This window comes from Apodemus sylvaticus, chromosome 5, assembly GCF_947179515.1.
Source record: "Apodemus sylvaticus chromosome 5, mApoSyl1.1, whole genome shotgun sequence".
Lineage (NCBI taxonomy): Eukaryota > Metazoa > Chordata > Mammalia > Rodentia > Muridae > Apodemus > Apodemus sylvaticus.
The window spans coordinates 70,273,519-70,288,818 of NC_067476.1; the positions used below are offsets into that span (position 1 = coordinate 70,273,519).

A 15,300-nucleotide genomic window follows, 5' to 3' on the forward strand; every position below is an offset into this window, starting at 1 on the left:
TAGTGTTGTAGATGTGTGCATGTGTATGACTATCTTCTGAGGACATACTTAGCATTTGAGAAGCCACATCCCCAAAGAAAGCCGACTCCCTCACAAACAGATATGACATTATTGAACCAATAGGCATAGCCTATTATATTCAATTGTAGTTTTTGTCAATAGCAGCCCAGTTAAACTTGGAAACTCATGAACATCTCCTTTAGCATGCTTGGAGACTGAGTGACTGGCTTGAATATGTGTGTAACCATAGCTTTGAGTTTATGTTTGCAACAGCTCTGTTATACCTTATACATAATTTCACCACAAATATTCAGTATAAGGTAACTCCACTTAAATCCTTTTATAAGTATGTTTTAAAAATCTTCTACAGAGTTAGAATTCTCTATTTTCTTCAAAGGTTTGAAGTGTTAGTTATCTTTTCTAATATGCCTTCCTTTTTTGGTTTATTTGTTTGCTTGTTTGTTTGTTTTTGATAGTATGTATCTTGATAGTATTTATTGTGACATATTTGCTGTGGTTATCCTTCTCTTTTGATTAAAGTATTCCTTTCAACATTCTGTACTTAGAGATCATAACTTTTGATCTATTTTATCATGAAATGTCTTGATTTTTACCTCAGTTTTAGTAGATAGTTTTTCTAAATAGGGTGCTCCATATTGACAGCTGTGATCTTTTAGAACTTCAAATGAATCCTTCACACCCTGATAACTTTGCAGGTTTCTGTTGAATTGTCAAGTTTTATCAAGAGTACATTAACAATATGAATTTTATCTCTTGCAACTTTTAATCCTCTTGCATAAGAGAGTGTCTTTAATTTTTGGCTATAATGTGTTATGCAGCGTTTCAATACTGTTCCTATTTGGTGTTTTGTAGGCCCTTTATACCTGGATGGGCATCTCTTTATGTTTGAGAAACAGTTTTCTATAAATTCATTGAAAATATTCTATATGCCTTCACAATGGTATTCCTTTACTGTCATAAATTGAAGTTAGTACATCTCATTATTTCTAGACATTTTCTTCATTCTTCTATAGTTTACTTATATTTTTGCTTACTTCTAATCTATTTATTATTGACATTTACTTAGTGATTCAAATCTATTATTCTATCTTCAAGCTCTGCAGCTGTTTTTCACCTGAACTAAAGATTCTTGAAACATATATATAGGGATTTAAATGGAGTTACCCTATACCAAGAATCTGTGGTAAGAGTATGTATAAAGAGAATATGTATTAGTGAAGTTTCACGCTAAAGCTTTTTTTTGGCATTTGAGTTTTTATTTTTCAGCATCAAATTAGTTTTTCTTCGGTACTTCTATCTATTGAACTATATTTTCATATTTTGGATTGTCTTTTGCTTTTTGACCAACTTTTTGTTTTTGTTCTCTTGAACTATATTCATACTCTCATTAAGTAGTTTTAATATAGTTAAAATCATGCTTGTAATTCATTTTCTGCATGATTTTCCAGATCATTCTCTTTATGGCTAATTAGTATAGGGTTAGTAACTTTGGAAAAGTTGAGATTTGCTGTCTTGTAATTTTTTTGCACATCTTTTCTGTCCTGAGACTTGTACTTCTGAAGGGTTTATAGTTGGCAACTGACATTGAGGGCTTCAAGACATATCCCTACTATTTGGGTTGGGGGAACTTTATTTTGTTTTACAATTCTAGATTATGGTTCATCACTGCAAGGAAGTCACAGTGGTGGAAGATTGAGACATTTGGTCACACGACATCCACTACCAGGGAGAGGATTAATGCAGGCATGCTACTTGCCTGTATGCTTACGTCCATATCAATTTCTCTATACTTAGAAAGTTTAGGATCCTCTGCCTAAAGAATGGTGCTACTCACAATGGGCTGGGTCTTCCTACATCAATTAATTTGACAAGCCCACAAGCCAACACAAAAGAGATAATACCTCTTTGAGAGTTTCTTCCTGATGAGTCTAGAATTTGACAAGATGACAATTAAAACTTTTACTTGTCTTTTAAAGTTTTTAAATTTTTCTTTTAAAATTTTCCTTCTGTCAGTGTGTACAGACACTATCCAAGAAAGAACATATGGCTTGTAGGAATTCTGTGTTGCTGGGATGGTTCCCAAAATCTGGCTTCTCTATCTTGAGTAAGGTTTATTTGATAGGTCATTGGGAACCAGAGTCCTTGAGAAGCAGAGTATAGAACTGCTTATGAATTCTGGGGTCAGGTTTCAATTTGGGGCAGTAAGACATGTGTTCCTAGAGAAACAGATGGCACATACATTTTAGAAGGATATACCTAATTTAAGGACTGGAGAGAGAGAATTCTAGCAGCACTAGGATGTACTGTAGCTGAGGAGGCCTATGAACTAAGTTGTAATGTTTGCACAGTTAATTAGAGAAGTGAAATGTGTTACATATGGGGAAAGAAGAACAGAGCCTACTGATATTCTGAAAATAGAGACCGTAGAAAAGATGAATATACTTAGCTTGTAGTATTTACAATGAGTCTTAAAAGAGCATAGTGAGCCTTTTCATTCTTTAAAGTAAATGCCAATTTTGCCTCCTATAAGATACCTAGACTCAGAGCAATTCCCATCTTTCCCTAATGATGCTTCTAAAAGTTCATTTTTCAATTATTCTTTTAAGAATCTTATTCAAAGAGTTTTGAATATATCTATCTTCATTTTTTTCTACACTTCCAGTCTCCATTCCACTTTCCACACAATTTTTTATTTCTCCCCAATCCTTCTAAAACAATTTCTGCTACACACATATTTTTGGATATATAACTATCTACTAGAACATGGTCAGCTCATAAGCTGCTCAACTTTAAAAAAATAAATACTAACCCTTCCTTCCCTAGCAATCAAAGTTTGCTAATAGCTCCTTGGATAGGCCTGGTACTCCATTTCAAACTTCTTTGTCCACACTGGTGTTTAGTCTGGCTTACACAGATCTGGTACATACTGACATAGACATGCTCATTTAATATATAGAGTTATCACACTGTATCCAAAGATACTGTTCTTTTTTAGTCATCCAGAATCTCTGGCTTTTATAATCTTCCTGGTTTGTTCTTCCACAATGACTACTGAGCCTTTGGAGGGAGGGTTGTGGTAAATATTTCCTTTAGAACTGATTTTTTTCAGTTACTTATTCTATGCAGTTGGCTAGTCGTGGGTCTATATGTTGATCACTGTCTACTTTTTGTAAATGCTACTCTACAGTTGAGTGGTACCTTAGCCTATGTGTATAAGAGTAAGTCATTAGAAGTCAGTTTAATATTGTGTCACTTTAGTAGAATAAATGAATTAGGTTCTTTTCTAGGTCCTCTGAACTGTTTAACCATAGACTCTTTGCCTGATAACCTAAATGGCAAATCATATTTTATCTATCAAAAAGTTCAAAATGTGACTCAATTTGTACATTAAATAAATGGATCTACATTTTTAAATGGATATTTTATTTATTTACTTTATTTATTTATTATTTTAAATGTTATATCCTTTCCCAGTTTCCCCTCTGCAAACCACCTATCCCATGCCCCCTTACTCTGCTACTATGAGGGTACTTCCACACCCCTACTCACAAACCTGCCTCACTGCCCTAGCATTCCTCTACACTGGGGTATCAAGCCTTCACAGGACCAAGGGCCTCAGTTCCATTGATGCTAGATAAGGCTCCTTCATCTCCTTAAGAAATGTGAAATGTGTTACATATGGGGAAATAAGAAAAAAGCCTACTGATATTCTGAAAAATGGAGATCATAGAAAAGAGGGCCAGTGAGATAAGATGAACCTACTTAGCTTGTAGTATTTACAATGAGTCTTGAAATAGCATAGTGAGTCTTTTTTCTTTAAAGTAAAAGTCAATATTGCCTCCTATAAGATTCCTAGACAAAGAACAATTTCCATCTTTACCTTATTCTCTACTTCCCTTGATTATTTTGTTCTCCCTTCTAAGTAGACTGAAGCATCAACATTTTGGTCTTCCTTCCACCTGAGCTTCATGTGGTCTATGAGTTGCATCCTGGGTATACCATGTTTTTTGCCTAATATCCACTTACCAGTGAGTATAAACCATGTGTGTCCTTTGGTGACTAGGTTACTTCACTCAAGATGATATTTTCTAGATCTATCCATTTGCCTATGAATTTCATGAAATCATTGTTTTTAATAGATGAGTAGAATTCCATTGTGTAAATGTATCACATTTTCTGTATCCATTCCTGTGCTGAGGGATATCTGGTTCTATCCAGCTTTTGGCTATTATAAATAAGGCTACTGTGAATGTAGTAGAGCATGTGTCCCTATTACGTATTGGAGCAGCTTCTGGGTATATGCCCAGGAGTGGTAAAGCTGGGTTATCACCTAGTACTATGTCCAATTTTATGAGAAACTACCAGACTAATTTCCAGAGTGGAAGTAACAGCTTGCAATCCCACCCTCAATGGAGAAGGGTTCTTTCTCCACATCCTCTCCAGCATCTGCTGTCCCGTGAGATTTTTGATCTTAGCCATTCTGACTGTTCTGAGGTGGAATCTCAGGGTCATTTTGATATGCATTTCCCTGATGACTAAGGATGTTGAATATTTCTTTGGGTGTTTCTTAGCCACTCAATTTTCCTGAGTTGGGAATTCTCTGTTTAGTTCTGTTCCCCATTTTTTTGAAGTATTTTTTTGTTTATTGATATATATTTTTTATTTACATTTCAAATGATTTCCCCTTTTCTGGGTCCCCACTCCCTGCAAGTCCCATAAGCCCTCTTCCCTCCCCCTGTTAATAGGGTTATTTGGATCTCTGGAGTCTAACTTATTGAGTTCTTTGTATATATTGGATATTAGTCCTCTACTGGATGTGAAATTAGTAAAGAGCTTTTCCCAATCTGTTGGTTGCTGTTTTGTCCTATTGATAGTGTCCTTTGCCTTACAGAAGGTTTGCAATTTTATGAGGTCCCGTTTATCAATTCTTGATCTTAGAACATAAGCCATAGGTGTTCTGTTTAGAAATTTTGCCCTGTGCCCAAGTGTTTGAGACTTTTCTGTACTTTCTTTTCTATTAGATTTAATGTATATGGTTTAATGTGGTAGTCTTTGATCCAATTGAACTTGAGTTTTATACAGGGAGATAAGAATGGATCAATTTGCATTGTTCTACATGTTGACTTCCAGTTGAACTAGCACCATCTGTTAAAAATGTTGCCTTTCTTCTACTGGATGATTTTATCTTCTTTGTCAAAGATCAAGTGACCATAGGTGTGTGTGTTCATTTCTTGGTCTTCGATTGACCTTCCATTTCTATTCCATTGACCTACCTGTCTGCCTCTGTACCAATACCATGCAGTTTTTATCACTACTGCTCTGTAATACTACTTGAAGTCTGAGATAGTCATTTTCTCAGATGGTCTCTTTTTGTTGAGAATAGTTTTCCCTATCTTGGGTAATTTTTATTCCAAATAAATTTGAGAATTGCTCTTTCTAACTCAATGACAAATCGAGTTGAAATTTTGATGGGGATTACATTGAATCTGTGTGTTGCTTTAGGCAAGATGGCCATTTTTACCATATTAATTCTGCCAATCCATGAGCATGGAAGATCTTTCCATCTTCTGAGATCTTCGATTTCTTTCTTCAGAGACTCGAAGTTCTTATCATACAGATCTTTCTCTTGTTTGGTTAGAATCACATCAAGATATTTTATATTGTTGGTAATTACTATATTGTTGTGTCATTTCCCAAATTTCTTTCTCAATCTGTTTATTTTTGAGTACAGAAAAGCTACTGATTTGTTTGAGCTAATTTTATAACCCAGCACTTTGCTGTAGTTGTTTATCAGCTGTGGTAGTTCTCTGGTCAAATTTTCGGGTCACAAGTATACTATCCTATCATCTGAAAATAGTGATATTTTGATTTCTTCCTTTGTAATTTGTATCCCTTTGAACTCCTTTTGTTGTCTAATTTTTCTACCTAGAACTTCAAGCACTATATTGAACAGGTATGGAGAGAATGGGCACCCTTTTCTAGTCCCTAATTTTAGCGGGATTGCTTCAAATTTCTCTCTATTTAGTTTGTTGTTAGCTACTGGTTTGCTATATAATGCTTTTACTATTTTTATGTATGGGTCTTGTGTTACTGATATTTCCTAGACTTTTAACATGAAAGGATGGTGAATTTTGTCAAATGCTGTTTCAACATCTAATGAAAAAACAAAGTCAAATGACAGAGCAACAGCTATATTTCAGGTTCTATGTATACATCTTTCTTTATATTTCTCTGTTCTGAAATCTCACAAGTAAAAATTCAATAATTATTACTTGGTTTTGTTTACGTATTTTTCCATAATTTTAAATACAAACTTGCTGACATTTTAGTAAACAATCTGAATAGAAAACATTCTAATATCTTATAATATTTCATTATAATTATCAGTATAAAATGTAAACATTTTTTTGATTTTCATATAGCAATAATGAACAGTCAATTCACAAGAAATGTGAACTCAAAACAAATATTTTAATCTTCATATTAACTCAGTCTCTTAAAATAAAATAAATTATATAGGAGTAAATTCTAAAGAGCAGTCTAAATAAATATTGTTTTTATTCATTTTTAAATTTAGTTTTGAGAATTTTATACATGGGTAACTCATTTATGTCATTTTCTCAATCAAATTCTTCCTCCCTCTCCATCTCATGTTCATGACCACTTATATCTTTTTCAATTCTTCTTTTAATTCATTAGTAATTTATATATGTATAAATATGTATATATATATAAATTATATATACATATACATATACGTATATATATATATATATATATATATGTATAATGAGTTTGTTAAGTGTTCTCCACTTGTCCATAAATTCATGTATTAAAACTGAACTTTGGGTTTAGATAGCCTACAAAACAGTTTGTTCCTGGAAAAGAATATTTTTGTATTCTCAGCAGACAATGATTGACTGTGACATTTCATCTAGAAGTATAACCTTGTGATGTTGCCCCTCTCCACATTGATATAATAAGTAAATCAACTCGTGTTGTCATTATTCAAAGGTCTTTTAATCAACCCCTATGGCTATACCTACCAGTCATGCTGAGAAGAGAAAATCTAGCAGCAAGTGTGCATTTAGACTTTTATAATATAATCTTTCTGTATACTTTTTATAGTATATCTAAATATTTTTGGCTTCTTTGCTTGTGTGCTTATGCATATTTGTTCTCTGTCCCTGTCTCTGTCTCTTGACTTTCTGTCTCATTCCTCTGCCTGTATGTCTCTGTCTCTGTCTCTGTGTGTGTGTGTGTGTATGCAATGAATGCACTGCCAGTGCCCATTAATTTTCATGCAGACCAAGAAAAGGGACTTGAGTATCTTGATCTGTTTAACATTGTCTTCGTTTTTAGAAACAAGGTCTGTGGATAGACCTAGAACTTGCTAGATCTATGATAGATTAGCTGTCCAAAGTTCAACTGCATCTCACCTGTCTCAGAAATACCAGCACTAGGTTAAAAACACACTGCAATACTTAACTGTAGTCATAGGCAAAGGGGATGCAGAGATATATTTATACAGTACAGACTTTGTTTCTTCCACAGAACTATCTCCCTAGCCTACGACATTTATTATTTTAGTATGTGTCAGGAGCCACTAATAAACTTCTCCACATTTTCCTGATGGCATTTTTCATTTCCTTATTCCTAAAAGTATAAACCATGGGATTGAGTAATGGTGTCAAAACAACAGCTAATATAAACACATTTTTCTCCAAAGAGAATGGAGATGTAGGTCGTGCATATATTAATATGCATGGAACAAAGAACAAAAGCACAACAGTAATGTGGGACCCACAGGTAGAGAGAGCTTTACGTCTCCCTTCAGAACTGTGGGTTCTCAGAGAGAACAAGATGACAACATAGGAAACAAGTAAAAAGGAGAAGATAATGATGCAGATAGACCCACTGTTAGCAAACACTAAAATGACAAATATGTGTGTATCAGTGCAGGCAAGCTTGAGTAATGGGAACAAGTCACATATGAAATGATCAATAAAGTTAGGGCCACAGAAAGGCAACTGCAAAGTGAATATAATTTGTATGATAGAATGCAAAAATCCCCCTGCCCAGGCTACCCCCACCAGGATGCCACAGAGCCTCTTGTTCATAAGGGAAGAGTAGTGCAAGGGCTTACAAATGGCCACATAGCGGTCATAAGCCATAGCTGCCAGAATGATCAACTCCACAGCACTGAAGAAGTGGACAGAAAACACTTGTGTCATGCAACATTCAAAGGAGATGGTCTTTCTCTTATAAAATAAATCTATAATCATCTTGGGTGTGACAATAGAGGAGACACATGCATCCAATAAAGACAAGAATGCCAAAAAGAAGTACATAGGGGAACCCAGCAATGCAGGGCTCCAAGCAATAGTCACCACAATTGTCATGTTGCCCCCAATTGTTGCAAGATAGAGCAACAAAAATATAACAAATAGGAGCTTCTCAACTTTTGGGTTTTGAGAAAGTCCCAGGAGTATGAACTCAGTGACAACAGTCTGGTTTTGCATCATTCATAAGAAGAGAGTAGAAGTAAAATCTGTTCAAATAAATCTGCAATAAAGAAAACATGTTGTTTCATATAGTGTGTATTATCAGCATCAACAAAAACGTGCCTCTTTTGGCAGAATTATCTTCACTGACTTTTATTACCTTTGAAACAGAATACTAGAATATTTTAAAGAGTGGAGTTCCATATCTGGTCAAAGAGATACAAATTATTTAATACTTTATCACAGTTCAAATATTGTAGCAGAACATCTCCATATGTGCTAGAAAATAAAAATAGTTTATCTTTGAAGGTTTAAATTTCATAATACTCAAGGGAGTTTTTGAAAAGCAGCACTGAAAGGCATTTAAAATCATATTCCTGTAATATAAAATGCCATAATTTTTTAATTGTGTCTCTCATCAACATTTAATGAAGCAGTGCCAGAGAACACACAAAAACTAAAATGAGCAGAGAATCTTATTTACCAAAGGAAGAGGAAACACATGTACCTTAGGGTACACTGAAAAATGCAGCTTGTTTTTAATTGTGTTTAAAACTATGAAGTTGAATTGAACTTAAAATGAATCAATCTAAACTTCATGAAAGAAAATGTGATGTGGAGCAATGTTTGCTATTACACATGCTACAACTATTAAGGAGACAAAGCTCTACTTATATTTCACCACTTTAGAAAAATTATGTTGTCATGACACCTACGAGAAACTAATTTAAAGACAGTAACTGCTCAGACCAGAGTCCTAGTGAATGATAGGGGGCTTAGTCTATTGTTACAATTTTTAATGAAAAATTATGAATAGAAGTGGAAAGTTCAAACAACAAAAGATGTTTAACATGTATTTTGTTCTATTTTGTGTTTTATTGTCTTGTTTTTTCAGTGAGAACTTCAGTTGGTCTTTTTGTAGTCTTGATCTCTCTTTAAAACTTAGAGAACCTTCTTCCTTTGCTCAGGTGTGAACAAGGCATATTAAAAACAGCAACAGAGTAAAAGATGGACCAAATAGCAGATTATGAAAATTACTAAAAACCATATAGCTGAAGTGAAAAACTAATTCACATTTCTCCTAAGAAGTTCAATTTTCATACCACCATGAAAAAAAAAACTACTTGTATATAATTTATCCTCTTGAGACTTAGTCATTTGTCAATTTTGAAAACTTGTTTGGGAGTGGAGAAGTACTTGAAGAGAATACCTCAAGTACTTGAAGCTATTCCAGAAGACCTAGGTAACTTCCCAGCATACACGTGGTGGCTTAAATCCAAAGAGAACCATAATCCTCTACTGAACTTTGTTTACCAAGCAGAGACTAGTAGATATGTATGCACACAGACAGACATTTAAAATAAAAATAAATAAATAAATTTATTTAAAATAAATAAAAATGCCACCTTGCCTTGTAAATGCCATCTTGAGGAAAAATGGCTAGTGATTTAATATGAATTTACTATAAAACATATTCATTAATGGATTAAACGCTTGTAAACAATGTTTATGAGAATTCAAGCAGGCTAGGCAAAGGACTACACAAAATAAAAAGTCATAAGTCATAGTATACTTGCTTGCAAATGTTGCAATGAAACTCCAAAGGGATGAAGCGTGGCTTCACAGCATGGGGTTGTGAGCAAGAAGATAGGAGGACTTGAAGGAAGAAAAAGAGAAGAAATGGTGTAAATATACTTCTACAGAATATTTCAAAGGCATAAATGAACCAAGAAAAGAAATACAAAATACAAGGGAGTGTATAAAAACTTACTTTAAATTCCTCAGACTTGTGCTTAAGTCCAGACACTCCCCTTTTACTGTGTCATGAATTATGTTATGTAATATTCCCCCAATTCTCTACACCTCAGGTTCAACATCTGTAAATGCTCCTAATAGGAAGGAGCATCAATAGGGCTTATGGGGAAGCACAGTTGCTTCAGGTAGCCTTCCTCCAGGGAGCACCAAGTAGAGTAGGAAATTGTAAAGTAGACAAATTCTATGTTCATCTAAAAGTTAGTGATTGTTAGCTTCTGTCATGTTCTATTTAATCTAATCACTGGTAACAGACAAAATAGTACTATCATATTTTCTTATGTATTTAGAATACATAAGTTTCTAAACTTTGTCTTAAAACATCCACCGGAGTAAATACAGGGTCATATATTACTATTAAAAGGGTTATAGGTTATAAACCATTTAGAAAATGATTGATCTGTAACAAGAGCTATTCTGAATTGAAACCATTAACACTACGAGAACGTTGATTGGAAATTAAGCAACATATAAAAAAAACTGTTGTTTAGATTAGGCAAATATATTTATGTTCATAATTTTGACTACCACATGGAGTATAAAGCTGTGTAATAAAATCTTATGAATCTATGTGAGTGATATGATGGATTTTCCTTTTTGATCTTGTGTTAATACAAATTTAGATAAAACCAAGAAGTGCTGAGGATAAGAGAATATGATCACTACTCCATGGGGCAATTATATTTACCTGCACCACAATACCAGTGCTCAGAGAACAATATGGAAGAGAATGAGGAAAATGTTATAGCTGGGGTATGGAAAGGAGTGCTGTAAAATACCTTCTGGACTTGATGCAGCTATTAGCTTCGTGAGCTCAATGTAGCTGCAATTATCTACAAAATATCAGGAAAACCATAAATCCCAGCATGAATGTGGAAAATAATTTCAACACCTCCTAATTCTGAGGAGATAGTCACATTTAATATGTGCTAAGGATGGGCAACTATTCTTTACTGAGGATTTCGGTAACGTTTGGTTCCTCATGTTTCACTGTGTAAAATTAGGAATCTTATGTCTGGGAAAAAGTAATGGTACAGTGAGTTATCAAAAATAGGAGAATTATTTTGTTGTGAAAAGTGTGTTGCATTTGACTTGGGAGGATTATAAGAGGGGAATGAAGGCAGGTAGCATCATGTTTAGTTGTAGACATGTATCAACATTATAAATATACAGAAAAACTAAAAGTATATTAAAATTGGGCCAAATATAATGGTAAGTAGAAAGAAAATTAAATTACTCAATTCTCAAATAGGCAAAAAGAAAAACAAACAATTTCTGTATAATATGAACTTGTCACAGAAAAAAATAACAAACTGCAAGCTTTGACTAAATGAAAGATAAATTGAAAGTTCTTCACTTTGATAGAAAATTGAGAATGTCTATTGTAGACACAGCTGGGCTCAAACTCACCATTTAGCTTATGGTAGCCTTAAGTGTCATATACTCTCTCCATCCATCTTCAAATTCTATTAAAACATTGTGCATTTACACTCAGACAAATACATAATTTTGTACCAAGATATCCTGCAAACTATAAATTAAAGGAACGTATGAGTATTGATTTCAGCATTATTTTAAACAACTGCAATATATACTATATAAAACTAAATTACTCAAAGAACAAGTATATTTTCAAAATGAAATCATTTATAATAGAATTGGTTCATTCCATTAATAATTTCAAAAAACATATCTCCAAATAACGATTTTGTTTATAATTTTTATACTAGTAAACTCAGTCTTCAATTAAATAAAATGATGATACAGTGTCAGGCTGGAACACAGAAATTCCTAAAATTCTCATAACAGGGTTGATTGGTAAATAACAAAATTGTAAGTCACCATCACATCACACTATTTATAAAATACAACTAACATGAAAACCTGAAAATCATTTTCAGAGTAAGTTAAGGCATCAATATAGTGGCCTACCAGAAGAGGGAGAACTATCATTTTGCCTAAGGATGAGTGAATCAGCTCAGTTTGGAAATGGAGTAGGCAGAAACTCTAATCCTGATAATATTAAGTCAGAAATTCAAAGAAATAGTTGTTTAGTGATATTGTTACTATATTTTATAAAGTAGATGTGAATTATGAAATTATATACATTTTGTAATATATATGTTGTGACTAATTTAAAAATATTTAAAATTAACCATCAAAAAAACTCACCAAACTAATAGTGTTGGAAATTCTGAAAAAGTTAGGAAATTTGCAGGTCATTCACTATCATAGTGAGCTCATAGTCTGACAGAATATAATCACAAATTAATGTTTTAAGAAATTATGTTAGCTTAAATTGCCATAATATTGAGAAAACCCACTCACACCTTCATATTTTTTGGATTTCACATCTAGTTTTTAATGTAAGGACCAACTGACACTGCCAACATTCCTAATGAATCATCTTTAGCTGTTTTCACCACTAAAAGTCATGTAGTTAAATATCCAAAGGCTTATTTCATTGTTTCTATTACTTTCACAAAAGGACTTGTGGTCGCTGTACCACCTCCATGATGGTTAACACTGGGCAGTGCTCCCTTTGTTCAGCTATGCACACTGTCCCACTCTTCCCTACTCATCCATGATAGCAACAAAGCTAATTGACATGCCAATCTGTATATATGAGTACCATGCACCAAACAACTGCACCACTAGATAACTTCTAATCAATACATAAATAACAAGATTTCCTTGTTAATGTAAAGTGTGAATAACATTCAAAGCTACCTAAAGGATGGGGGGAAATGATATGCTAATCTAAGTAGTTGACTCATGCATTTCATACAAATGAAAATATTTTGATCACCAATGATAATAAATTAATTTTATGATTAATTTCAAAAACCAATCATATTTTTATTTCATATTTTTAGGTACCAATGAAATATTGCTTGCTTCTATGTGTACCCATAGAAATTCCTTTCAGCTGGTCTCCAAGAACTACTTTTTTTCAGGTCTCTATCTATCTATCTATCTATCTATCTATCTATCTATCTATCTATCTATCTATCTATCTATCTCCCCTAGTTTGCTCAGCTGGGTTATCTAAGTGTCTCAGCTTTCCTTTCCATGCTATTTCTGAAACGTTCAGAAAAGGACTTTTTCCTGATTACCAACACCATCTTCATAATGGATTATGGATCTTTTCTTTTGATGTCTTGGTGATTTGGAAATATCTAAGCAATCATGCCATGACTAAAAGCACTAACAGATCCTATCTTCATCTAAGATTGTCCTGAGGCATAAATATAATTGATAGTTGGCATTTGGTGTACTTAATTCACAGCATTCAGTCTGCAACCTTATTTTGATCATACTTCCCTTTTCTTAACTATGAGTTGTCACAAAAAAGTGTAAGACAAGCATTTTATATTTGTTTGCAATATTGCATAGAGTTTAATAGCATGTCAATGTACCTTGATTTTCCAGTATACTTTAAATAATATCAAGAAATATCACATTTATATCCAAACATAGGAAAAGTGACTTTACTCCCAATAGTAGATTATATACTTAGAAAGCAAACAAAGTATTATTACAAAGATAATATAAAGCCAAAGTTGATGTTGTCTACACTGCTTGATTTTTACTTGAAGATGAAAACTGAAATATGCTTAATTGCATTCAACATGAAGAAAATAAACATCATAGAGAAGGAAGATGAAGAATTATTGAGCAAGAAAGCAAGCAAGAGGCATTATTGGAAGGACAGAGGAAGAAAGGAACATAGAAACAAGGAAGAAAGGAAGGAGGAAGGGAGGCAGAAAGGAAGAGAGGTAAGTAAGGGAAATGGGAGATAGAGGTAAATAAGGAAAGTCTTTACTTTTTAACAACTGCTGATTTGGGTACTTAGACAGTTACTATTATTAAGTGTTATTTTCTGTTTTAGTGTATCATTTTAATAGCTTCTGTATGTCTTGATTTGGATCATATAATCTGAAATACACATAAGGTATATGTATATAATGCCTTCAAGAACACAGTTACGAGTTAAAAATCTCAACACTTTCATTAAACATATGATGTCCTGGACACAAACTAAATTAAAGTACCTTTGGATAATTAAACATGTCACTGAAAATGAATGTTTATGAGTCTTACCATATAATAGTTTGTTGAAATATCTAGAGATGTCCAGTTCTTATTCTTTGTGAAGAATAGTCTATTCGGTGGTAATAAAAAGGCAATATTTATAGATAATTTTTCTTACAATCTACCAGCGAAGGTAAAGAGTGTTCCCAATTTTGCTTTCTTACAATCTTAATCACGTTGTGAGGATAAAGGAAAAAAAACAGAGCTAAATTCTCTCCCTAATTGCTAGTGGAATTTAATGTGGTATTCCTGAGAGAGGTTCTACCTCTGAGACTTTTCTTAAACTCCCACGTGATTTGAAAAATGTCTTGCTGTTGAGTAGCTGAAATACAATATTTATACTTTTTCAATAGCTAAGGTGTTCACACTTTTATTACATTCAAAATATGATTAAAAATACTTTTGGAGGCTCTATTGATGATCCTTTTATAACACCTTGTCAGGTAAATGACAGTTAAAAAATGGATGGGACACTGTCACTATGAAGAATTTAAGTGAAATTGCTGATTACCAATGTAACAAATGTGTTTTGTCATAAAGTGTCTATAAATCTTTAAGAATAATATGATGTTTTCTGGGAAAACATTACCAATGAAAGTATGCAGTAATAGCAGTATTTCTTTTTTTAATTGAATATTTCATTTATTTACATTTCCACATGTAAACCCCCTATCCCATCCCCCCTCCCCTGCTTCTCTGAAGGTACTCCTCTACCTAGCAACCCACACCCACCTCACCTCCCTGCCATTCCCCCACACTGAGGCATCTAGCCTTCACAGAACCCAAGTCCTCTCTTCCCACTAATGGACGCTAAGGCCATCCTCTGCTACATACCCAGCTGGAGCCATGGAAACCTCTATGTGTAGTT

The 15,300-nt window shown here is 33.6% G+C and overlaps 1 protein-coding gene across 1 annotated transcript; it reads right to left on the reverse strand.

The window, feature by feature from the left end:
• Positions 1 to 7,607: 7,607 nt before the first annotated feature.
• LOC127684381 (olfactory receptor 4C15-like) lies at positions 7,608 to 12,004 on the reverse strand. Its single transcript, XM_052181317.1, has 2 exons — positions 11,985 to 12,004; positions 7,608 to 8,559 (listed from the first exon to the last, which is right to left on the reverse strand). Exon 2 carries the CDS (start codon positions 8,544 to 8,546, stop codon positions 7,608 to 7,610), a length of 939 nt encoding a protein of 312 aa, XP_052037277.1. The 5' UTR covers positions 8,547 to 8,559; positions 11,985 to 12,004.
• Positions 12,005 to 15,300: the final 3,296 nt, after the last annotated feature.

What these genes read in the sequence shown, in the direction of transcription:
- LOC127684381 (XM_052181317.1), bottom strand. Translation starts at nt 8,546, where the DNA reads ATGATGCAAAACCAGACTGTTGTCACTGAGTTCATACTCCTGGGACTT.